This window comes from Pogona vitticeps, chromosome 4 (assembly GCF_051106095.1).
Source record: "Pogona vitticeps strain Pit_001003342236 chromosome 4, PviZW2.1, whole genome shotgun sequence".
Classification (NCBI taxonomy): Eukaryota; Metazoa; Chordata; class Lepidosauria; order Squamata; family Agamidae; genus Pogona; species Pogona vitticeps.
In genome coordinates this window covers 239,501,195-239,524,719 of record NC_135786.1, presented here as the reverse complement: position 1 = coordinate 239,524,719, position 23,525 = coordinate 239,501,195, and the positions used below count along the sequence as shown (strand labels likewise).

Here is a 23,525-nt window from a genome sequence, read left to right as displayed (position 1 = left end):
GATTTATTCATTTGAAATATGGTGCTGGAGGAGAACTTTGCCGCTAACCTGTATCACCAGAAAGACAAACCAGTGGGTCCTTAGCGGAAATCAAGCCTGAACACTCTCTGGAGGCAAAAATATTGAAGCTGAGGCTATCCTGCTTTGGGCACATCATAGCGCTGGGAAAAGTGGGAGGCAGCCGGAAAAGAGGAAGACCCAATATGAGATTGACGGACTCCACGAGGGAAGCCACAGGGTTGGTGTGTTCTCAAAGGCTTTCACGGCCGGGATCCGATGGCGGTTGTGGGTTTTTCTCCGTCAGGAGCTTGACCAGAACACAGAGACAATTCTAGCTCCTCTCCTCTGAAGATGCCAATCCTGGTGAAACATTAGGGAGGAAAACCTCCAGAACATGGCCAAACAGCCCGAAAAACCCACAGCCACCACAGGATTGGGTTTACAAGAGTGGAGGACAAGGCATGCCGGAGGTCGCTCATTCCTCAAGTCACTGTAAGTTGAAAGGGACCTGAGGACATGTAAGAACAAATTATACAAAAAGAGAAGTGTTTGAAATGTGGATTTTTTCCCACCCCACGATGCTAAGAATGCCCTGGTTTCAGAGGGCGACTAAACAAAGAAATGCCAACATTTTAATCAATGCAAGATCAAGAAATGATGGAACTTATAAACTGTAGAAAGCAGAACTACTTGCATCTCGCCATAAGAAACGGAAAGTACAGATTGTTACAGCTGATCATTCGGTGTGAAGATAAAGGGGAGAGGTAGGTCTGAGGAGAAGGCATCACCCCTGGGGAGCCGGGAAGTGTAGTCTGTCTGCACCACAATATCCCGCAGGGTTGAATGCCTCCAAAGTGAAAACAGGCCTGAGGGCACCGTTTGTGGGGCTGTACCAAAGGATGGGGCTCCCCCCCAGCCAGGATGTGAGCAGGCTGCTGACAAGCATCAAAGGGGGGGGGCAGGGATGTGAGAATGGGCCATTCACATCTTGACTAGATCAATGGGTGTCTCCCCCCCCCCAGAACAAAGGAGGAATCGCCATGCAATTTATTTGTAAATGGGAAAGAGCCAGGGAAACTCCTGACACATTTGGTTTTAAAAGAGGAATTTCATCTGAAATGCAAGAACAAATAATTTTAAAAAAAGAGAGAGAAGGAGCAGCCCCTGAGAGGGGTCAGGCCCCTCCGAAATTCCGAAATTCCGCCAGAGTGACCCAGCCGAGAGGTCACTACCGGCGGGGCCAACAAACAGGGTGAAGGGAAGAGGTGTGAGGCAGATTGCTTTGGGGAGGAGGCCAGGAGAATGTGCAAAGTGGAAGGGAAGAAATGGGGATTCCCCTGGCCCTTGTGAGGCAGGCCCCGGGCAAAATGTCCGAAGGTCTTTGTCTTTGGTCCCACCTTTCATCCCGTGAGCTCGGGGGGGGGGGGCGTGTACATGCCGTTTCTGCATTTTCGTCTGCACAACAGCCCTCCGAGGTAGGCCAGCCGGAATGGTTCAGACTGGCCCCATGTTCACCCGGGGTGCTTCCAGACGGCTCTGCCCGTCCTAGAGGCACGGAAGGCCTCCACGTGTGTCAGTGGCTGGGCCTCCAAGCGGTGCGGTGCAGTTGCCCTGGTGTGTCCCTCAGCCTGGCAAAGAAAGGGCTGGCCGCTCTGGCACTCTCTGGCCGAGCAGGCGAGCCGGGTCAGCCTGGGCTCCCCGCTCTCTCTCTCTCTCTCTCTCTCTCTCTCTCTCTCTCTCCCCTGCCCTGCTTCCCTTCCGATGGGCTGTCCAGGGCAGGGGAGGCTGCATTAACAGAAGCATAGTTTCCAAATCCCGCGACATGCTAGTCTTCCTCTATTCAGCACTGGTTAGGCCTCACCTTGAGTATTGTGTCCATTTCTGGACACCACACTTCGAGAAGGATGCTGACCAATTGAAACACGTTCAGAGGAGGGCACCAAGGATGATGATCAGGGGGCTGGAAACCAAGCCCTAGGAGGAAAGACTGCAAGAGCTGGGCATGTTTAGTCTTTCTTTCTTTCTTTCTTTCTTTCTTTCTTTCTTTCTTTCTTTCTTTCTTTCTTTCTTTCTTTCTTTCTTTCTTTATTTATTTATTTATTTATTTATTTATTTATTTATTTATTTATTTATTTATTTATTTGATTTATATCCCACCCATCTGGCCTATAAGAGAAAAGAATATTGAGAGAAGACAGGATAGCACTCTTCAAATACTTGAAAGGCTGTCATACAGAGGAGGGGCAGGATCTGTTATTGAACAGCCCAGAGTGCAGGACACTAATACAGTAAAAAAAAAAAACATATCTGTGGGGGATTGGTTTCAAACCCCCGCGGATGCTGAAAACCATGAATGATAGTGAACGCTATATACTGCATGGTAACAAAAATCCAGAAAAAAATATTTTCACATGCATTATCACAACTGGCCATTAGAAGGTGCCAGAGACCATGTCAACAACAAGAATTCATAGGGTTATGAATTCGTAGGGTTATGAGTCTCTGGCTCCTTCCAGTGGCCAGTTTTAGTAATACATGTGAAAATGAGGGTTTTTTTCCAAGATTTTTTTCATTTAATATTTTTAATATTTTCAGACCATAGATAAGTGAAACCACAGATACTGATCCTGTAGATACGGGGTCCTACTGTAATGGGCTCAAGCTGCATGAAGCCACATTTAGGCTGAATTATCAGGGGAAACTTATTAACAGTTAGAGCGGTATGACAGTGGAACCCATGACCTCAGGAGGTGGAGAGCAGTGCTCCAAAACTATAGGCATTCAAGAGAAATTCAGACGACCATCTGGCAGAAATCCTTTGATTTGTGTTCCTGCACTGAGGTGGGGGTTGGACTCAATGGCCTTAGAGACCCCCTCCAACTCCATTATTCTATGGTTTTTATGAAGTCCAATGCGGCACCATACACTAGAACGTGGAGAAGGAAAATAACTGAAGTGAATTGGATATTTTCAGTTTCAGACAACTAAAAATGTTCTGTTCTGGAAATGACAAACTCAGAAGAAATGCCGTGGCTTTGATATGGAGGCCGTTATTAATTGATTTATTTAAATCATTTATATGCCACCTTTCTCCTCATAGGCAAGACGTAGCACAGGCAGTTAGGGGCTATAATGGAAAGTCTGACTGAATAATGTCCATCAGACTAATGGAAAACCTATCAGTATAACCATCATTCAGTTCTATGTGTGAACTACAGAGGCTGAAGAAGATAAAACTGAAAGTGTTTCTGCAAGCATCCAGGAGAACACTGACCATGCACCAAAACAAGACGTGCTGATAACCATAGTTAGGCTGCGATGCAAAAGGAGGAAACAAAGCGGGAACCAAATGTCATTGGAAAGTTTAGTCTAGGGCCCAGAAACAAAGCAGGCGCCTCGGATGCTGTGAAGGCAACCACCGGCTTATTGCAAATTCACGCTTCAGGCCAGCAAACAGACCGTCATGGATTTCCTTGGGGGTGGGAGAGGGTTGTAACTGAGCTAGCCTCTCGCAAGAAGCCCCAACAGTTCTGTGGCATCTTCAAGGCGAAGGAGGTTTCCTTGTTGTAAGTTTTCCGGACGCCATCCCACATCTTCAGACCAATCTGTGGCCAACTGATGAGAAAGAGAAAGCGTCCTTCTCCCTCCGGTATCACCTTCTCCGAGGGAACAAAAGATGTTCTCTGTCTTTTCTCCAAAAAAGTGACTAACGTCCGGATCAGATCTTGCATTTCGCAGTTCTAGGGGCCCAAAGGAAAGCCACGGGTGTGGTAGCTCTGGGCGTGGTGGAGGCCACGCGTGGCATTTCTTTTGGAGAGAAACAAACATACATGGGCATATGTTCCCTGGCACAGAAAGGACACCAGGGGGAAGGGAGACAAACCCTCGGCTGGGGTGTTTGTGTGTGTGCGCGCGTGCCTGTAGGCATCTCAGATTCAGACCCGCCCTTCCTTTGGCCCAGAGAGATGTGGATTTCCTTTAAAAAGAAAAGAAACAACCCCCCCCCAAATACCTCCTCGCCTCCCCCACCTTCTGGCCCCTCCTCACCACCACCTCCACCACCCCCCAGGTGCCAGAAGGGCTTTGGAGGGCTAAGCCCATCAGCATGATAAAAGTTTGAATGGCCCCAGCCAAGGTGAGAAGAAGCAAAGGCTGGCCCTCCCCAGCCTCTCTCCCTCCTCAGCTGGAGATGTTTTCCACTCTCCCTGGATCAGCTGCAGGAGGAAACTGCTGGCCCTCCTCCTCCTCCTCCGCCTTGGGAGCCATGGCTGGCCCCGAGCAGCGTTGGTACCCCATGCCCAAGAAGAGGGGCAGCCCCGAGCAAAGGAGTGGGGCCTCTGCTCTGGCCCCCGGCTCTGGCCTAGGCGCGGGCACCTCGGAGGAAGAGGAGGGAGAGGAAGAAGAGGATGAGGAGAGGGCCAAGGAGGGGCAGGACCCCAGGCCGGCCAAGCTGCCCCCGGCTCCCAAGGAGGCCCGGAAGCCCCAAAGGAAGAAGAAGTACCACCGCCACCCCAAGCCCCCCTACACCTACCTGGCCATGATCGCCCTGGTGATCCAGGCGTCCCCTGAGCGGAAACTGAAGCTGTCCCAGGTAAGAGGCCGCGGGTGGCAGATCCCGGGCAGAAAAGCCAGCAGCGCCTGCATCTTCCGCTGCATCTGGAGCAGCACATTGTCCACCAGAAACTTGGGGGGGGGGGGAGGACAATGCAAAGGGAATGTGTACCTGTTTAGAGACAGCAAGTGAGCGAGACCCGCTGGCCAAGCCACATCCAAGAGAGTGATGGGACCCGTCTGTGCCATGCCAGTCAGATGTTGCCTGGAGTGCAACGAGGGGGGGGGGGAGAATGCCCTGGGCAGCTGCTGGCCTGCTAAGGAGAAGGGCTCTCCATGGTTGCATTCATCCCATTTGGGTTGCAATGGAGAGGGTTCCTGAGACGGTTGAGCACGCGCCTGATCCAGCGGTGCTTCCAAAATATAGCCAGATTAATAGGATGTATAAAGGACTCTGCAGTACTTTATTGACCAACAGCTGCTAAGCCATCTTGGGGGAAAGGGAGCCCGTAAATAAAATAAAGAGGAGAGCGGAGGAGGGCAAGCCAGTCCAGAAGCCCTAAAGCACATGCCCACGGAGACAGACAAAGGCTTGGGCCCCCTTGCCTTCAGGGCCCCATGGGATCGAAGAGGCGCGCCTTACTATGGGACAGACACAAACTTTGTTCGTCCAACTCTGGGGCTGAGCCCACCGAGGGATGATGGTGCTGGCCTCTCCCCCAGAGGAGGTCTTCCCTTCCTCTTTGGTCCCATCTCTGTGATTCCTCTGGGGTTGGCACTCTGTGCCCTGTGAATGCAGGATGCACCCCTCTCTTCTGAATGTGGGGGAGGAGTCATTCTGGCTTCCTGCACCGTCAGGATTTTGCATGCAATGGTCTTCTAGCCCTGGGCCCATCTATCTAGTCTTGTTCTCATGCAAAGAGGTTTTCTGCACCTGGTACTGGTGGAGTGGGGTGGGGGGGAGAGAGAGTCTTGCTCAGCAGCAGGCCCCCTCATCTCCTCCAAGGGGCAACCTTCCTATCAGATGCTCCAAAGACCCTTGAGGACATCCTGTGTTCATTCACCCTCCTCTCCCGCATAGAAGCCACTCATTCCCCCCCTTTCTCCCCCCAACTCCAGGCTCTGCAACCCACAGCCCCCTTGCCTCCAAATTAGGGCAGCCGCAGGGTGAGATGCCCCAGGAATGGCTTTCCATTTGCCACTTTCCCAAATGGATGTTTTTCTCAAAAAAACCCCACACACCCAGTATTTCCACCAAATCTACTTTTTCTACAATCCAGCTTTGTTCAGATGAGACTGGGCTCTCCTGCAGAACGTCCTGGTTTGGGGGGGGCTGGGAGTAGGGGAGATGCCAGGGAAGGATGGTGCACAGTAGGCCTCCCTTTGGAAAAATTGCCCGAAGGGACATCCGCCTGGTTTCAAGCAGTTCTTACCTTTAGATTTATATTCTCCTATTCAAGTTTCTGCTCTTTGCCCAGAAACTGGAATGGTGACGGACTTCGGCACTTCTGCATCGTCTTTTTAGTGACTTGCTTCTGTCTGCAAGGTGGAAATCGAAAGTGGTGCTTATGTGGGGAGAGAGAGAGAGAGAATATTGTGCTTGACCTGGAGAAAGAGACATATTTCTCACCTGAGGCTTGGAAATAAAGTGACAGCGGGGGGGGGGGGAGCCTTTATTTCTTCAAGGAAAGGCAGAGTTAAGGCACCGTGTTGTTGCTGGCACAAGATGGGGGTCACGGCCGCTGGTGGGTCAGATGGCAGGCAAGCTCAGGGGATCATGGAGAGGGGACGTCCCTCTCCTCTCGCTCTTCTTCTGGTGGCCCTCTTGGGTCCCAGATCATTTCAGGCACTAAAGTTAATGGTTTTATTGGGGGAGGGGGCTAAGGAGGGTCATGGGCAGAACTCTGGCGGCCGAGCACGACCAGGAGCCGGCGTCTTCTCCCCCCCGCCCCCCCCCCCCCGCACGCAGTGGCTTCTGTCTTCCAGATACACTGCTAGATCAAAAGGCGAGAAAACCCCATGCCTTCCAAACACACACACACACACACACACACACACACACACACACACACACACACACACACACACACACACACACACACACACACACACACACACACACACACACACACACCCCTGAAATGAAAACTCTTGAGTGTGTGCAGTTGCACCTCCTGGATCAAGCTTCAGTCCTGGCACCGGCACGAATCCAGGGGCGAAAAGTGGTTTTGCTTTCTGCCTTTATATGGGGGATGAGCCCCGTTTTGTTTTCGGGGGGGGATAGACGAAGGGAAAGATTGTGTGGTCCCCAAGACCACAAAAATGCAAGAGAGGGGGAGACCTGTTATTGGACCACTTAAAAAACCAAACACATAGCAAACTTTTCTGGATGGGATCTGCTTCCTCGGGTTCTAAAGCACCCCTCTTTCATGGACAGTGCAAATAAATTGTAGACAAGAGTGTGAAAATGGCTGTCATATGCCCGTAAGTAAGAGATGATCCAGGTCTTCTTCAGATAATGACCTTTTTTAAAAAAAGGAAGGGTGATAAAAGGAGCATCCACGAAGCATGCAGGCCTGGCTGGCCACCCCCAACAACAAAATGAACGTTTTGTAAAAAATATATCTAGAAGAAGCAAAAGGATGTTGCAGGAGTGGAGGGAGGCCAATAAGGACCCCAAACTGTGCCTGAGGGGGAGAAGGGAGCTTTCCTGGTTCAGTCACAGCCCGCTGAGCACCGATTCAGAACCGAACTGGGTCCAAGGCCCCTCTGGTCCCACACTGGCCGACCACCATCGCCCACCGGCCTCCTCCCACTCCCTGCTCGACATGTTGGGTTGACGTGTCATTCCCCCCCCCCCAGCTCAGACCCTGAGCACCCGCTGCCTCCGGGAATCCGTTGACCCCGAAGGGCTGAAGATTCTGGGTGGGGGAGAGAAGGGAAGGGCCTCTCCGCATTTCAGCTCGAGAAGTCAGGATGGTCAGAAACCTGGAGGCTTGGAAAGAGGACTTGCCCCATGCGTGGAAGGCTTTTAGGGGCAGGAAAAGGGTATTTTAGCAGTCTGAAAAACCTGTTCTTGCATTGATATTCTTTTGGGGGGACCATCCATGTGGACTTTTTCTGATTTTCTCTTTGCCCCCTCCATCTTTGCCACCCTCATTCTGGTCTGTGTATATGTGGTTTTTGCTGGGGGGGGGAGGGAGAGAGTGGCAGCCCCCACCCCCATGGCGCTCTGCAAATCTTTCCGTGTCACAGGGCTCTCTGGGGAAGGGCTCAGGGCTGCTCTGTCTGGTGCCCGGTCTGGGTTTGCCTTCAGCCCTGAGGCCTCTCCAGAAGGCAAAGGGTCTTCCCAGGCAAAGATAAGCCTGGCTTTGAAACTACAGTATTTACTTGGGGGGAGGGAGGGTTTCGCGGGGGGGGGGGGGCTACAGCCTTCTGCATACTTATAGCCAGGGGTGGCTGGTTCCAGAGTTGTAGTCCAACTGGTTTCGAAACCCTGCCCACGCACCACCCTCCTTCCCTGGCAGGTCACCGGGCTCTGACTTCCGAGGGTGCCCACCCCACCCCTCGGATTCTTCCTGAGAGAGGTGGGGTGAAGACCGAGGCCCCACCGCTCCGTTATTTTATGGTTCCCTCCACAAGGTTTCTCCAAGATTTTTCTCCTGGCCTGGTTTCCAGAGATGGGGAAGAATATTCTTCCCCACCCACCACCCACCCCCGCCCCAGGGTATGGAAATGGTCTCGCACCCCCTCCTGATAAGCCGGGTGGGTGGGGCACCAGGCTGTCTCCAGGACTAAGTGCAGAACCTTATCTGCCCTCACCATCTAGAAGCTGAGCCGGACTGTATGTAGTGTAAATCTCTTTTTCCCCCCACCCCACCCAGGTCAGGGGTCAGCTAAACCAGTTGGGGGATTAGCACCAGCAGGGTGCAAATTGCTTTGGAGGAGAGGAGAGAAATGTTACACCAGCACAAAAGGAGGGGGCGGGGGAGGTAGAGATAAAGCCACATCATAGATGTGTACCGCCTCCCCCCCCCCCCACGGACATCAGCATCCAGGGAACATTTTGGAAGGGACCCAAAATGGTTTATTTCTCAAAGTGCTGTGATATTGTGGTGATCTTGCTTTTCCTTTCCTTCCTGTCCTTTTGCCAACAGTGGCTTCTTGGGTGATCCCCTGTGCCCAAAACCACACTTAAAATAAGTCAAGTCATCCAAACAACTCTTCTGCAGTCCTGCTTTTTTTTTTGTCTTCTTCACGTTCAACTGCCGTCCTGCTCTGACACTTTCTTCTTTCTCTTTCACTAAAAGTCAAGTCATTTCTTCTTTCTGCCAGTAAGGTGGTGTCATCTGCATACTGTACCTTTAATAATTGACAATAATTGGCATGCTCACTCATCTGCATCTAGTCTGGCTTTCCATGAGAGATGATGACCTCATAAATTCTAAATTACCTTTTGGTTCATCTTGATCTGTCCTAGCCTTTGGATTTCTTAAGGAAAGTTAAAGATGAGCCTGCTCGAGTGTCAAGAAGATCATCAGGAGAGAGGCCTTTCTCTCTCTGTCCCACCACCTTCTCAGGCACACGGGAGAGGAGGTCCTTCTCTGTGGCTGCTCCCAGAGACTCTGGAACTCCCTCCCACTGGAGGTCAGCCTGGCCCCATCTTGACTGTCCTTCCACAAGCATCCAAAGGCCTTTCTCTTCTGGCAAGCTTTTCCTGAGTGACAGACTGTTTGAATGTTTTTTTTTTTCATGGACGGTTGTGCTCTGTTGTTTTAAATGTGCTGTGAGGTGGCTTCTATTTATTGTTTTACTGGGGTAATTGTTTTTTGTTTCATAAAATTTGGTTTTTGCTGTGAAACAATGTGTTCTATTGAGGTAAGCCTCTTTGTGTCCTTTTGGAGGAGAAAAGGGCAGAGTAAAAAATATTTCCAAGGAATAAATAAGGGGACACCCCGCACATGTGCTTTACTCCTCCCGACACATGTCCATCAACTTTGATAGGAACAGGAAGAGGTCAGCTGTGTTGTGCCTGACCGACCCCGTTGGCCAGAAGAGCCTCGGCAACTTTTCCATGAAAACCTTCCTGTTTTCTTGCCAAGGGTGCACAAGCCGGTGTGTGTGTGTGTGTCTGTGTGTCTTTGTGTTACTGGTTCCCATCAGGGCTGGTGGAGCGTGGTGGTGGGAATTTCCAAGAGGAGGTGAAGACCTGGCTTGCCATTCCTCCCCCCCCGCCGCCATTCCACCCCCACTCACTCCCAGTTGCAATGACCACTCAGGACGATGCCTTCAGATTCAACACATGGCCTCGTCCAGCGCAGAAGGATCACACGTGTCCACCCAAACCTCTCTGGCCGCCACTGCTTGAAAGGGTATGTGGGGGGGGAGGGAGGGGAGGGTGAAAGGGGGTGGGTGGAATAGCATTAAAAGGGGCAGTGGCGCCTCCCCTGGGGGCTTCTGGAGGTACAACCCTCCATTTTGACTGCTAAAAACTTTCTCTTTTTTTTTAAGGGCTAGGAAGCTGGCAAGTTAACAAAATCCCTAAAGCAGTGGCTGAACCCTCTTCGGTCCTTTTCTCGGCCTTCGGGGACGCAGGCCCATTAGTTTTCGGTTGATTCCAAAAGGGAAGAGGGGGCAAGGACTGCCTTGTTCTAGATGAATTTTAGCTTTTGTGGGTTTCCGTCGCCTTCCTCGATGCTGGGAGTATAATGTGGAGCCTCTCTCCAGGTGTGGTTGTGCGTGGATGCATTGCACACGGAACTGGGCTCCGTTCCCTCTCGGTCTCTGCTGCTCTTCCCCCCCCCTTCCTTTGCCACTTCTGATTTCCTGCAAAACAGTCGCCCCGAACCAAGGGAGCATCGAGTTCAAGAGGGCAGAATGGATCAAACCTGTGGTCCCATAAGGTGACCTTTCCTTTTCAGCTGGAGCCGTGCACAATCTGCCTGCCTGGGGGGGGAGGGAACTGGCTCTGGGCACAAGTTATATTCTGAAAAGCAGCGGGGGGGGGGGGAGAGAAAGATTGGCCTGCTTTAGATGGCTGGAGGGCCCTTAAAATTGGTCTGAAGCACGAATACGCATTTGCACCCCACCGGCTCTGTTTTGTCCTTTTTAGGCATCGTCTCTGGGGCGCTGTTGGGTTTCTGAATCGCCCTTGCCAAGATTGGTCTCATCGTCCACCCTTCCTTCCTACTCTCCCCAAAATGTCTGGGCTGGCCCTCCCTGGGGGCATCCCCCACTCCTTCCTTTGGGAGGGGCGGCCGTGTCAGGAGAGTTTGGGGCTTGGGCACCTCTGGCTGAAGTCTGCAGGGTGGCTCCATTACCAACGTCACCCCCTCTGTGTGGGCAGAGGCCTCCTTGGCTAGGAGAGTTTGTCCCAAGGGGGGTGCATGGGTAACCACTAGGCATCCCCCACTTGTGCCAGGAACGCACTGTCCTAGAATCATGGAATCCTAGAATCGTGAAGTGGGAAGGGACCCCCTAAGGCCATCGAATTCAGCCGCCTGCTCAAGGCAGGAACCCAAATCCAAGCAGATCTGCCAGGTGGGGCTGTTTGTTCAAAAGAGGCTCATCACGCACCGCCCCCTAGAGTGGAACACAACTGGACAAAAATTGTCAAGGGGAACCTTTACCTTTACCTATTAAGTAACAGACACTATGAGAGAGGTGCACAAAATTATGTTTTTAGACTGCAGTGCTGGCAGCTATAGCCCCCAAACCACAAATCTGCACAAATCCCAGCACCACTTGAGCTCTCTGAGCCATACAGTGATTTTGGCCGCTGCTGGTCTCCTTCCCGAGCCGTGAATCTTGTTCCTGGCTGCTCTTCCACAGCCTCTGGGATGCCAGCGTGCAAAAAGCATCTTTCCTCTCGCTCCTTCTCTCTCTCTCTCTGAACCGTTCTTCTGCAGATGAGCAGAAGGGGCCAGATGCCCCCATGGGCCCAGGGCTGAGAGAACCTCTCACCTTTACTTCTCGGCCTTCCAGATCATCAAGGAGATCAGCATCCTTTTCCCCTTCTTCAAGGAAGGCTACCAGGGCTGGAAGGATTCCGTCCGCCACAACCTCTCCTCGAATGACTGCTTCCACAAGGTGAGACCAGGTGTGTGGGAGGGGAACGCGCTTGCGAACAGGGCTAGAGCAGGTAAAGGGGTCATCATCCTTCCCATCCCCAAATGAGGGATCTTCTCTCTGGCCAAAGCTTGGGGAGCTGCGCTGGATCTCATACTGAAGGTACTCATCCCTGAGTGCTACTAAGATGATGCTCTGGAATGCACTTTTTTGTTATGTTTCCTCCTCTGCTTATAACTGTATATGGCGTCATGCTGTGCCTCGCTGAGCTTGCATGGAAACAAGCCTTCACTGGCAATCTCAACCTGAGTTTGGCAGCAGAAAAGTCTAATTGTTTGTTCCAAGCCCCCCCCCCGCCCCCGGGAGAATCCTTTCTGTAGAGCTAGGAGGAAAAGGGTTGTGGATCAGGACAATTTTCCTCCTCGTAGGGTGGAGAAGGAGGGGCAGCTTGTGCGTCTTGCTGTATTGGTCTTTATCGCGCATTCTTTGAGCTGTAGTCTATATGTGACATGGTTGTGGGCTGTCGTTGTGATGCCAAAGTAGGGAATAGGCAGGATTTGCCTTTCTAGCAAGGTTGGTTCCCATCTCTGCATCAGTGTTGTGATGTCCATTGTGTTCACTTGAGATGACAGGTGGCCATCTGTAAACAGGGGCAGGCCTGTCAGGGTTTGGAATTTGGCAGGTGCAAAATGTTGAGAAATGGGTGGTGGTAAAGAAAAAGCAGCCCTGGGAAGGCAAGTGTGTTTAAAATTACAGTTTGGAAATAATTTACTATAGTTAAACAAAACAGGAAGCCGGCTTTATAGCCAGCAAGGTCACAGATATATAAACAGTTCTGGTAATTGAATGTTGTTTATGTTATATTATAGGTTTGTAGTAGGTCTTTATCACACACCCTACGGGGGATCGTCATAGCTTAATATTGCACTGGTCTAATGTCCTAGATAGACCCTTGATGCCCTAAGGTCTAGGTCTAGGCTAGGGGCTTATAGTTTAGACCACTAGCGATGCAGATTCTGCAAAAAAAAATGTAGTCAAAACAGTGATAAAAAGACATCATAATGGCAGTGAGTCAGGTATGGACTGGCAGACTTCTAGTACTGCAGGAGCAATAGAATTTTATATTGGGGGGGGGACTGTCGGGCCTCCAGGCCTGCAGCTGACCAACCCTGGATGAGAGAAGGTTTAAGAGGGGAGCCAGTGAAAACATAAATATGGGAGATAGCATACAGGTGCATAAAATGGCTTGGATCTACTCTGACTTAAGATCCTGTTGTTGACATAGACCCCATGGGTGTAACTTTGGCCCTCGCTTGTCCCATTAGAATGAGTACGTTTCAGGTGGTGTGGCCTGATGGCCTAAGACAGGACCTTTGGAGAGGGGAAGACTGCCACAGGTGTGCCAGATCCTTGCCCTTCCTGGCTTATAAAAGGCCGACGGCGTTACAGGGTGGTGGCAAATGCCCCCTTGCAACTAGGTGAGGCTCCAGAATGTCTTAAGAAGGTGGTAAGAAGACCAGTGTTGAAAAATCCCACCTTGAATCTCACTGCACTGGAGAATTATCAGCCAGTCTCTAATATTCCATTTTGGGGCAAGGTCTTATGGCCCCTCGGCTCCGGGGGTTCCTGGATGGAAGGGATTCTCTAGATCCATTTCCATCTGCCTTCAGACCTGGTTACAGAACACAAACAGCTTTAGTCGCCATTCTCAGGAAGGCTGGTTTTTTAACTTACAGATTTTTTTTTTTATAATTATTTTATTTTATTTAGGAACAGGGATAGAGGGTACAGAAAGAAAGAGGGGATAGGAAAGGAAAAATGGTTTTGGGGGATAGGAGAGCATAAAGTATAACATCATCCAATCAATTCATATTACTAATACATATCAACTTTTTGCTTTTTCACAGTTTGATTACCCTCCTGCTTTTATCTTATCATTTAATTTTAATTTTATTCTATGTTATTCCAACATTGTCTGGTAGCTGCTGCCATTTATACAATACATCCCATCGTTCAGTTTCTTTTTGAATTGAACAGTCTTTCAGCCCATCTGACAGAATATCCATTTTTTTCACTTCCCATATTTTCACCATAAAATTATCTGGTTTCAGTATCTCTGCCTCCTTAAGATTTTTGTCATAATGCTTTTTAATTTTGGAAGCTGCATGGGTCACTAGATAACTCTCTACTGCATTCATATTACCTGGTGTCATGTCTAATACAGACGATTCTAAAGTCTGTACAACTTCATTTAAGTTTTGTTTGGCATCTACTGTCCCCTCTTTCGTCCCTTTCATCAAATTTTCTAATTTGCTAAGACCTGCATTCACTTGCTGGAACCCTGTTAATATTAGCCTTTGTATATTAATCTGCCATTCCTTTTCTATTTCTTGCACCACTATTCCAGAACTTTGGGATTGAACAGACCAAGTCTCCATTTGTTCTTTTGAATTTTTGGGGTCCATCTCAGGCTTTGGGGTTTGTATAAATACCACAATAATCACCCCCTAGAAATCCTTCCACAGTTTCCACAATTTTATCAACAATTCAAACCCCTCATCATAAACCTCCCCTTAGATCTCCCTCCAATCTTTGTCCAAATATTGTAGTATAAAAATCAACTTTTAGCCCAGCAAATACAATATCAATTAGAACCGTGACGCAGTTATTTCTTCTTCTCCTGAGTTCAGCAAGCTTCTATTATTAGACTCACACGTGGTCACAAACAAAACAACAGTCACAGAGTCTCAAACTGTCCAGTAGATTGTCCTTGGAGCTCGTCTTGTGATCTTCATTAACCCCTTAATGCTCCTTAGTCCAGTTGGCCACGTCAGCTCCTTCTCCCGAAAACCACCAGATTCTATTATTTATAGTTCACAAAGTCCAGAGAAGGCAAAGAGTAACGTATCCCAGCCACACTGCATCCACCGAAGTCTCTTAAATCCAGTCAGACGGTGTTGCTGTCTGGGATTCTTCTCCAGAAACATAAGATTTATTTTTCCATCTCAGACTCTCGGCTTTAGAATCAGCCTGACGTTTTAATAGTTCACTTGGAGAAGCTTAGTTTCGCTTTTGAGTCAGACTGATAAGATAAACCCGCCGCTGCATTTATTCTTTCCGCCAAATATTTTCATTCTTATTTCAGCTTAATGAGGCTGTTTCATAAATCAGAGGCTTCAGCTTACTTACTTGTTATATATTTTTAGTTTATATTGATTGCTCTCCTCTCCCCCGGTAAAGGGTTCCTCGCGGCTCAGTGCCAAAAAATGGCGCCCGCTCCAGTCCGTGCACGGTGATTTCTTCAGAAGAAAAAAGTCCGGGTCTGCCTCCCTTTCTTCTCCTTCTGCTGCTCACCATCTGCTTCAGAGAGACTTCTTCTAGACTCTCCTTTGATCCCCATTTCAAAAGGGGGATCCCGGACCGGAGGGTTCCAGCTTTTTCCAGAGAGAGCTCCTCTCTGGAGTTGCTGGCAGCACCGCAACAAAGCCCCGCCTCTCAATTTACAGATTTTTAAAGTCTGTGAAACTGCATTTAATCTGGGTTCTTATTCTTAATATATGTTCAACTGTTTTAAAATATTTTTATATAGTTTTATTTGTTGCAAACTGCTTTGGGTTCCCTATGGGAAGAAAGGCAGCATTTAATTAATTAATTAATTAAGTAATTAATTAATTAATTAATTAGCTAGTTAATCAATGAATGAATCAATCAGTTAATTAATTAATAACTGGGTGAGCATTTAGAAAATGTATTATTTTTAATGGGTGTTATTTATATGCTTCAAAGCTAAGCATTTTTAAAAAATATTTTATTACCATATATAACAGCTTTGATATTTCCCATGCTTTTTAGTAAGGCTAAAGATTACTTAAAGTTGCAATCTTTTTCTTTTTTTTTTCTTTTTACTTTTCATAAGTTGCATGGATGGATTTTTAAATATTTGTGCCTACAATTTGGTTTATAGCTGTAAGGCTTTTGTATTGGACAACGATTCTGACTTATATTTTGTACATGGAATATCAAAACAGTGTTGTCTGGAATTGCTGCAACAATGAAAAGATATACAGTGGTGCCTCGCTTAACGATGATAATCCGTTCCAGGAAAATTGCCGTTAAGCGAAAACATTGTAAAACGAAATTAAAAACCCAATTGAAACGCATTGAAACCCGTTCAATGCGTTCCAATGGGGTAAAAACTCACCGTCCAGCGAAGATCCTCCATACGATGGCCATTTTCACTGCCTTTATAGCGAGGAATCTGTCCCTAAACACAGTGGGGAGCCGTTTTAATTACCAGGCGGCCATTTTAAAACTGTTGATCAGCTGTTAAAAAACCGTCGTTTTGCAAAGAATCGGTTCCCGAAGCAGGGAACTGAACATCGCAAAGCAAACAAACCCTATTTAGACCATTGTTTTGCAATCGCAATTGCAATTGCAAAAAGATCATCGTACAGCAATTTTGTCGTAATGCGGGGCAATCGTTAAGCAAGGCACCACTGTACACTCATCAGCCACAGGTTTTAAATCACTGACAGGCGAAGTGACTAGCATGAATTATATCGTTGCAATGGTACCAGCCACAGGTTGGGATATGTTAAGGCAGCGAGTGAACAGTCGGTTTCTGAATTTCATGTCTTGGAAGCAAGAAATACAGGCAAGTGGAAGAAAGACAGAGCGACTTTGAGAAGGGCCAGATAGCAACAGTTATTCAGCATCGCGAATACGGCAGGCCTTGTGGGGCATTCCCCGTGTGCCGTGGTTGGGACCTACCAGAAGTGGAGCAAGGAAGGACCGCCGTCTTGGCGTTGCAGGGGCCCCAGGCTCGTGGATGCACGAGGGGAGCGAAGGCTACCCCATCTGTCCCGATTACACAGAAAAGCTACAGTAGCTCAAATGGCTGATGGAGGTAATGCTGGCCGTGGTAGAAAGGTGCCAGGATACGCAGTGCATCCCAGTTTGCTGTGCCTGGGGCTGTGTAGCCGCCGGCGGGTCAGAGTGCCCACAATGCAAGCACCTACAGTGGGGAATGTGAGCATCAGAACCAGACCAGTGGAAGAAGCTTGTCTGATCTGATGGATCATGTTTTCTTTTAGATCAGGTGGATGGCTGGCGGCATGTGCCTCATTTACCTGGGAAAGAGATGGCAGCAGGATGCACTGTGGGAAGAAGGCCAGCTGGCGGAGGCAGTGTTATGCTCTGGGCAATGTTCTGCAGGTCATCCTTGGGTCCTGGCATTCATGTGGGTGCTGCTTTGACACATACCACCTACCCAGAGATTGTTGCAGGCTACATACACGGCGAACGCGGTGGCCGGACTCCTTAGTGGGGTGAGAAAACACCAGCATATCTCTCCCACTCTGGCTGCCTTACATTGGCTGCCCATTCCTTTCCGCATTGATTTCAAAGTGTTAATGATGACGTATAAAGCCCTAAATGGTTTGGGACCTCAATACCTGGCAGATCACCGTCTCCCACCCAGGTCTACCCGAGTCACTTGACAAAGCCAGCAGGGACGGCTGAGGGGCCTTACACCGAGAGAGGTCCGGAAAGAAAAAACAAGAAACCGGGCCTTCTCGGCAGTGGTCCTTTGACTATGGAACAGCCTTCCAACAGAGATCCGCCTGTCACCCTCGCTGGGTGTTTTCAAGAGCCATTTAAAGACTTGGCTCTTTAGGCAGGCCTTCCCTTCTGTCAATTTTTGAATTCTATCTCCTTATTTTTGATCATTCCCCATCTTTAATGCACTATATTATTGATTTAATTGTTTAATGATCATGATGTTTTTATTGTATTTTATATTTTATGACATTTGTAAGCTGCCCCAAGTTGGCGCTGTCTGGAGGGGGCAGGGTAGAAATCAAATAAATAAATAAATAAATAAATAAACACACACACACACACACACACACACACACACACACACACACACACACACACACACACACACACACACACACACACACACACACACACACACACGCCCTCTCCCTTCATGGCAGTGGTGTTCCCTGATAGCAGTGGCCCCTTTCAGCAGGACTCGGCCACACTGCAAACATTGTTCAGGAGTGGTTTGAGGAACATGACCAGGCGTTGCCTTGGCCTCCAGATTCCCCAGATCTCAATCCGATGGAGCATCCATGGGATGTGCGGGAGCACCAGATCCACTCCATGGAGGCCCCGCCTCTCAACTTGCAGGACTTAAAGCATCTCCTGCTAATGTCTTGGTGCCAGAGGCCACGGGACACATTCAGGGCTCTTGTGGAGTCCTTTCCTTGACTCGTCAGAGCTGTTTTGGCAGCATGAGAGGACTGACACGAGATTAGCCAGGTGGTTTTAATGGCATGGCTAATCTATGTCCTTTCATACTCAGAAGAATTCTAATACAGTCATCAAGGGTGGTTGAGTTTCATTCTGGAGTGAACCCTTTTTGGGCGGATAATGCCAGTGTTGACAGAACACAGGCTCCGGATTTTTTTTCCCCTGGAGATTTATAAAGCTCTGAGGGGAGATGGTGGCCTTTGCGTGGGTATCTCTCCCTTGACAGACCGGCCACCCGGCGCTTGGGAGAGAGGGAGGCTTCCAGATCCAGAGCTGGTTGTCGATCATTTCTGATGCGCCTGAGCGAGGGGGTCTCCATTGCGGTCCGAAGGTGGCCACCTCCGGACCGTTTTCTCCCCTGGGTCTCCTCTCTCTCCCCAGGGTTTCCATTTTGGTGGGAGGCTGGAAGCCACACAAAGCCACGCCCTTCTCTCCCCTCTCTTGCAGGTGCTAAAAGACCCCACCAAACCCAAAGCAAAGGGCAACTTCTGGACCGTCGACCTCGGCCGCATCCCACACGAGGCCCTCAAGCTGCAAAACACGCCCATCTCCCGCCAGGAAGAGGGGATGTTTGCTGCCGATCTGGCCCCCTACGTCTTCCAGGGCCTGCCTCTCAGCTGCCCCCCAGCCGCCGGCAACGCGCCCGAGGGGAGCTCAGGCTTTAGCCCCGAAGCGGCCCGGCAGGCCAGCCCCTTCAGCATCGACTCCTTGCTCAGCGACTTCCAGGATGTGGGCCTGTGTGGGAAGCGTGGGGCAGACCGTGAAGGACCGCCACCCCGCCACCCAGCGGCCGGCCTGGATTTCTGGGGGCCCATCCCCCTCTTCCGCCTCTCCGCGGGTCGGCCCCTTCTGCCCCGGCGCCCCTCGTGCCCTCAGCCGGCCCTCCGGTCCTTCTCCTCCTCCAGCAGCCTCTCCTCTCTCGGGTCCCTGTCGCCCCGTGAAGGTGGGGAGGCGGGGAGGCCAAGGGCCAGGAAGGGGCACCCTCCCCACCTCCCGGCCAAGCGCCCCAGGGGCCACCCGGACCCCGAGAGCAGTGGCTCTGACTCCGAGTCCTCCCGGGGCGGCACACCGCCCCCCTGCGCCCCGCACTGGGAGCAGCTGCCCACCTCGTACACCACGTCCGTGGCCCCCAACGTGGTGGCCCCGCCGAGCTACCCCCCACCCTTCAGCGCCTTTCCCCCTGTCCCGGGCTTGTCCTTCTGCAGCGCCCCGGTGGCAGCCTTGGCAAGTCCGGCGAGCTGGGAGCGGAGGCCGGGGGGCGCCCCGATGTCCACCCTGCCCTCCCCGCTGTCTGTCGACCTGGATCAGGGCGTGCCCCCCAACAAGACTGTGTACGATGTGTGGATGACCCACCCTTCGGACACGGTCCCCCCAGCCGCCCGCAGGCCAGACCCTTGCCTCCCTGGCGGATTCGTGGCCCCTTATGACCCCTCCTGGGAGGAGCCTTAGGACGGGGGCTTCCCTCCCCCCCCCGGCGAAAGCCACTCCCCCCCCAACCACCACCACCACCACCTCCACTGCTCATCTACAGCTGCCCCACCAGCCAAGAGCATCCGAGAGGCAGCCGGCAACCCCTCCTTGCCCAACCCCTCCTTGCCCAGAGATTTTTTAATATTTTAAATAAATAAATAAACTCACTCTTGAAGAGAGAGGACTGCTCTTTCTAATGCAAGGGCATGGCTAAGATTGTCCTTCCTGGCTGATAAAAGAGGCCCGAGAGGGGCTGGCCGGGTGGGTCCACGAGGTAGGGACAGCCTCCCAGCTGGCTCGAAGGAGGCCATAAGAAGAAGAAGAGGACCGTGGTTGAAAAAGCCTTCCGTGGACCTCGCAACATGGAATAAAGTACCGCCTGGCCTCTCATCCCCCATTCTTGGGCAAGACACTGTAGCGGCTCGGGGTTTCTCAGCCCCAGGGGGTTCCTGGATGAGACGGAGGGGTTGTGGGATGGAGACAGCTGCCGGTCCCCTCGGCAGATGCTGGGAACTGGGCAAGGGGCTGGACCTCTCTCAGTGGCTTCTGATCCCATCAGCCCTAGTCTCCTGGCAGTGGCGTCCGGGGGGGGGGAATCCCACAGGAGCGCTCATCCAGGGTGCAAAACTTTTAGGGGTGCGAAGGAGTCAACGTCTCTGTGGCGGGACATTCAAGCCAAGATGATGGATGAGGCTACCACTCCCAGCAGCGTTCCCCCTCCTCTCCAAAGAAGGTGCGGAGCCCAAGTCTGGGTCCAGGCCGAGAGAGCATGCCACCGCACCCCCTTTCTGTCACACGCTTCTAGGCAATGCGGGCTGCCACGGCCAAGGCGGCATTGGGCCTTCCCACCGCCCGCCGGCCCTGCAGCGCAGGGAGAGGCGGTCTCCTGCAGAGCCCTGGGGGGGTGTGCGCCCGACTCAATGGCGGGAGGACACGTGAGCAAGAGAGGTCAGCTGCAGAAGCCACCTTGCCTGGACGAGGGAGGGCTCCTCCTGACGGCGCTCCTCCGCCTCTCAGGTGTGGCTGCCCTCGGGTACGGGGCTGGCCCCGCCTTCCGTCCATTGCATGGGCTGGCTGGTCGCCTGTAAAAAGTTAATAATAGGCCAGTTAATAATAGTAGGCTGCTGAGCTCACCCACTAGATAACTGCTCAGCCCTGGTGCTCCGGCAGGTGGAGGGAGAAGGTGTCCCTTCGATGGTGAGCAAGGGCAGCCCCTCCGCGTGGCATCACTCCGCTCACCTGTGCGCCGATGGGAGCCAATCCACGGGTGATGGAGGGCAGTGCAAAGAAAAGGGGCAACCCGCTTCCCCCCCTCCCCCCCTCCCCATGGGAGGGCACCCCAGACCTAGAGGGCTTTGAGGCAGAGCCCAGGTGAAGCAGAGAGATGGGTCCGGCCCAGTGGCAGAGCCCGCTGTGGCACCCCGTCCATCCAGGAGAAATTCTGCAGGGGCAGAAAATGGGACAAGGTGAACAGGACCCAAGAGAGAGATCGGTGCTAGGGAGAAGTGGCTTCTTGGGGGGGGGATTCTGGGAGTTGTAGTCCATGGGTTAGGGGGTGCCCTATCTGCCCTGCCTCAGGCGCTGGCAACCCACATGATGCCACTGCCTTATTTATTTTATTGAGTTAAAATAGTTCTACTCCACCTATCTCCTCAAAAGGGCCCAGGGGGGGTCCCATCGGTGCACAGGTGAGCGGAGTGATGCCACGCAGAGGGGCTGCCCTTGCTCGCCATCGAAGGGACACCTTCTGGCCCGTCTCACTGGGTTGGGATGGGAAGGCCCTGTGGCTCCAGTCCTTCCTGGAGGAGAGAACCCAGAAGGTGGTGCTGGGGGGCTCCTGTTCAAAACCCCGGCCGCTGACCTGTGAGGGTCCATCCGGGTTCTGTTTTGTCTCCTGTGTTATTCAACATCTCCACTGAAACCTCGGGGAGAGAGGATCCGGCGTTTCAGGCTTCGGTGTCACCCGTAGGTGGACGACACCCAACTCTCCCTCTCCTTGCCAGCTCAACCCGAGGAAGCTCCTTCGGCTCTTGATCCATGTTTGGTATCAGTAAGGAACCGGGTGAAGGTGAATCAACTGAAACTTAATCCAGAGGAGACGGAGGTGCTCCTGGCCAGTCGAAAGGCAAATCAGAGAATAGGGATGCAGCCGGTGCGGGATGGGATTTCACTCCCATTGAAAGAGCAGGTGCGCAGCTTGGGGTGGGGGTGGGGGTGGGGGGTGATCCTGGATTCATCCCCGATTCTGGACGCCCAGGTCTTGCCAGTGGACGGAAGTGCCTTTGCACGGTTAAACCGAGTGTGCCAGCTGTGCCCGTTTCTTGAGAGGGATCTGATCTGGCCAGGGTGACGCACGCCCTAGAGAATTCCCGGCTGGATGACTGTAACACACTTTATGTGGGGGCTGCCTTTGGGAAGTGTCAGGAGGACCCTCCAGCAGGTCCGAAACTCAGAGGCCAGATTGATGGCTGGGGCTGTTCACAGGGATCGCACCACCACCACCCCCTGTCACAGCCGCTCAATGGGCTGCCAATCCCTTTCCAGGCAGAACTCCAAATGCTGGTTCTAACCAAGGAAGCCCTATGGCAAGGACCACACCTCCCGTTATGAGCTTGGTCAGGCGCTAGGATCTCCAGGAGAGGCCTTCCTCTCGTCCTGCCACCTTCACAGGTGTGTCCGATGGGGACACGGGAGACAGCCTACTCTGTCGCTGCTCCAAGACTTTGGAACTCCCTCCCACTGCAGGCCAGGCTGGCCCCATCTTTACTGTCCTTCCGCGGGCAGGCAAAGACCTTTCTCTTCAGGCAGGTTTTTCCTGAGTGACTGACTGACTGTCTAGGGTACAATAAATGGGATGGTTCATATTTTGCTGCTTCTAAACTGATTTCAGTAATGCGTTGACCTAACATTTTGAATGCAGTGTTATTAATTCCTTTTTAAATATTTGAATAATTTGGTGTTTTTAGCTTTTAATATTGTGTTTTTAATGATGTAAGCTGCCTTAGGTCCTTTTTTTAAGGAGAAAGGTGGTGTTAAAATATTTTAAATAAATAAATGAAATATAAGCACTCAAAGCAATGCTCATTTTAGTCCCTGATGATTTTCGTCACTTTCTGAGGTCATGTATAATGGGCCCTTCTGTGTGTATCTATAGAACGTGTTCACTGCATGCAACTGGAAATTCCTTACCTAGAAAGGGCTATGATGAGACAGTCCAAAATGAAACAAGAGATAGTGCTGGAAGATGAGACCCCCAGGTCAGAAAGCAGTCAATCAGCCAGTAGGAAAGAACTAAGGACAAGTACAAATAAAGCAAAGCATTCTGCTGATGTGCTGCTTCACAGTCCTTAGAGCACCCTCTAGGTGTACAATTTTTCATTATGGGAACAACACATTGCAAACCCCACCCATCCCTCAGGGAGCTGGGTACTCAATTTACCAACCTTGGAAGGATGAAAGACTTAAGTCAGCTATGAGCCAACTACCTTAGCCCATTAGGATCAAACTTCGGCCATAAGTAAAGTCTTCACTGCAATATTGCTGTTTAACCCGTGAGCCACAAGGGGGGGGGGTTATTGAAAATAGCAATGCCACTAACGATGCAACTACTAGATTGAAGCCGAAAGGATGCCCTAGTCGTGGCTCATGAGTTCATAAGCGAAAGGAATGTCTGATGCTGTGCAACAAATAGAAACGGAATGTGGATGGTGGGAACTATGAGTCAAAACAAACAAACAATTACAACCTATTTTTACTCTGGAAATGACAACCTCAGAAGAAACCGTGTGGCTCTAATATAAGGCAAAATGTAGCACAAGCAGCCAGGGGTTACACTGGAATATCTGCTCCGTAATGTCAATCAAACTTCTTGGGAAACATATCAACATAATGCTATCATTCAAGCCTCTGCTACGGACACTGAAGACGATGAAACTGAAAGATTTTATGCAAGTATATAGTAGGAAATTGATCCTACACCAAAACAAGACATGCTGATAATTATAGGTGAGGGGAATGCAGCAACCAAGCTGAACCGAATGTTGTTGGAGAACTTGGCCTAGGAGTCAGAAAGGAAGCAAGAGCGACTCATACAATTCTGGGAAGCCCATGATCTGTTT

General features: G+C 50.9%; 1 protein-coding gene and 1 long non-coding RNA gene across 2 annotated transcripts; one reads left to right on the top strand and one right to left on the bottom strand.

The window, feature by feature from the left end:
* Nucleotides 1–2,012: 2,012 nt before the first annotated feature.
* Nucleotides 2,013–6,307, bottom strand: LOC140707075 (uncharacterized). Its single transcript, XR_013544427.1, has 3 exons — nt 5,985–6,307; nt 4,532–4,723; nt 2,013–3,807 (listed from the first exon to the last, which is right to left on the bottom strand). It is a non-coding gene; the product is annotated as an uncharacterized LOC140707075 (long non-coding RNA).
* LOC110084816 (forkhead box protein H1) lies at nt 3,945–19,577 on the top strand. Its single transcript, XM_020804458.3, has 3 exons — nt 3,945–4,591; nt 11,536–11,640; nt 18,385–19,577. Exons 1-3 carry the CDS (start codon nt 4,121–4,123, stop codon nt 19,384–19,386), a joined length of 1,578 nt encoding a protein of 525 aa, XP_020660117.3. The 5' UTR covers nt 3,945–4,120; the 3' UTR covers nt 19,387–19,577.
* The last annotated feature ends 3,948 nt before the right edge of the window (nt 19,578–23,525 follow it).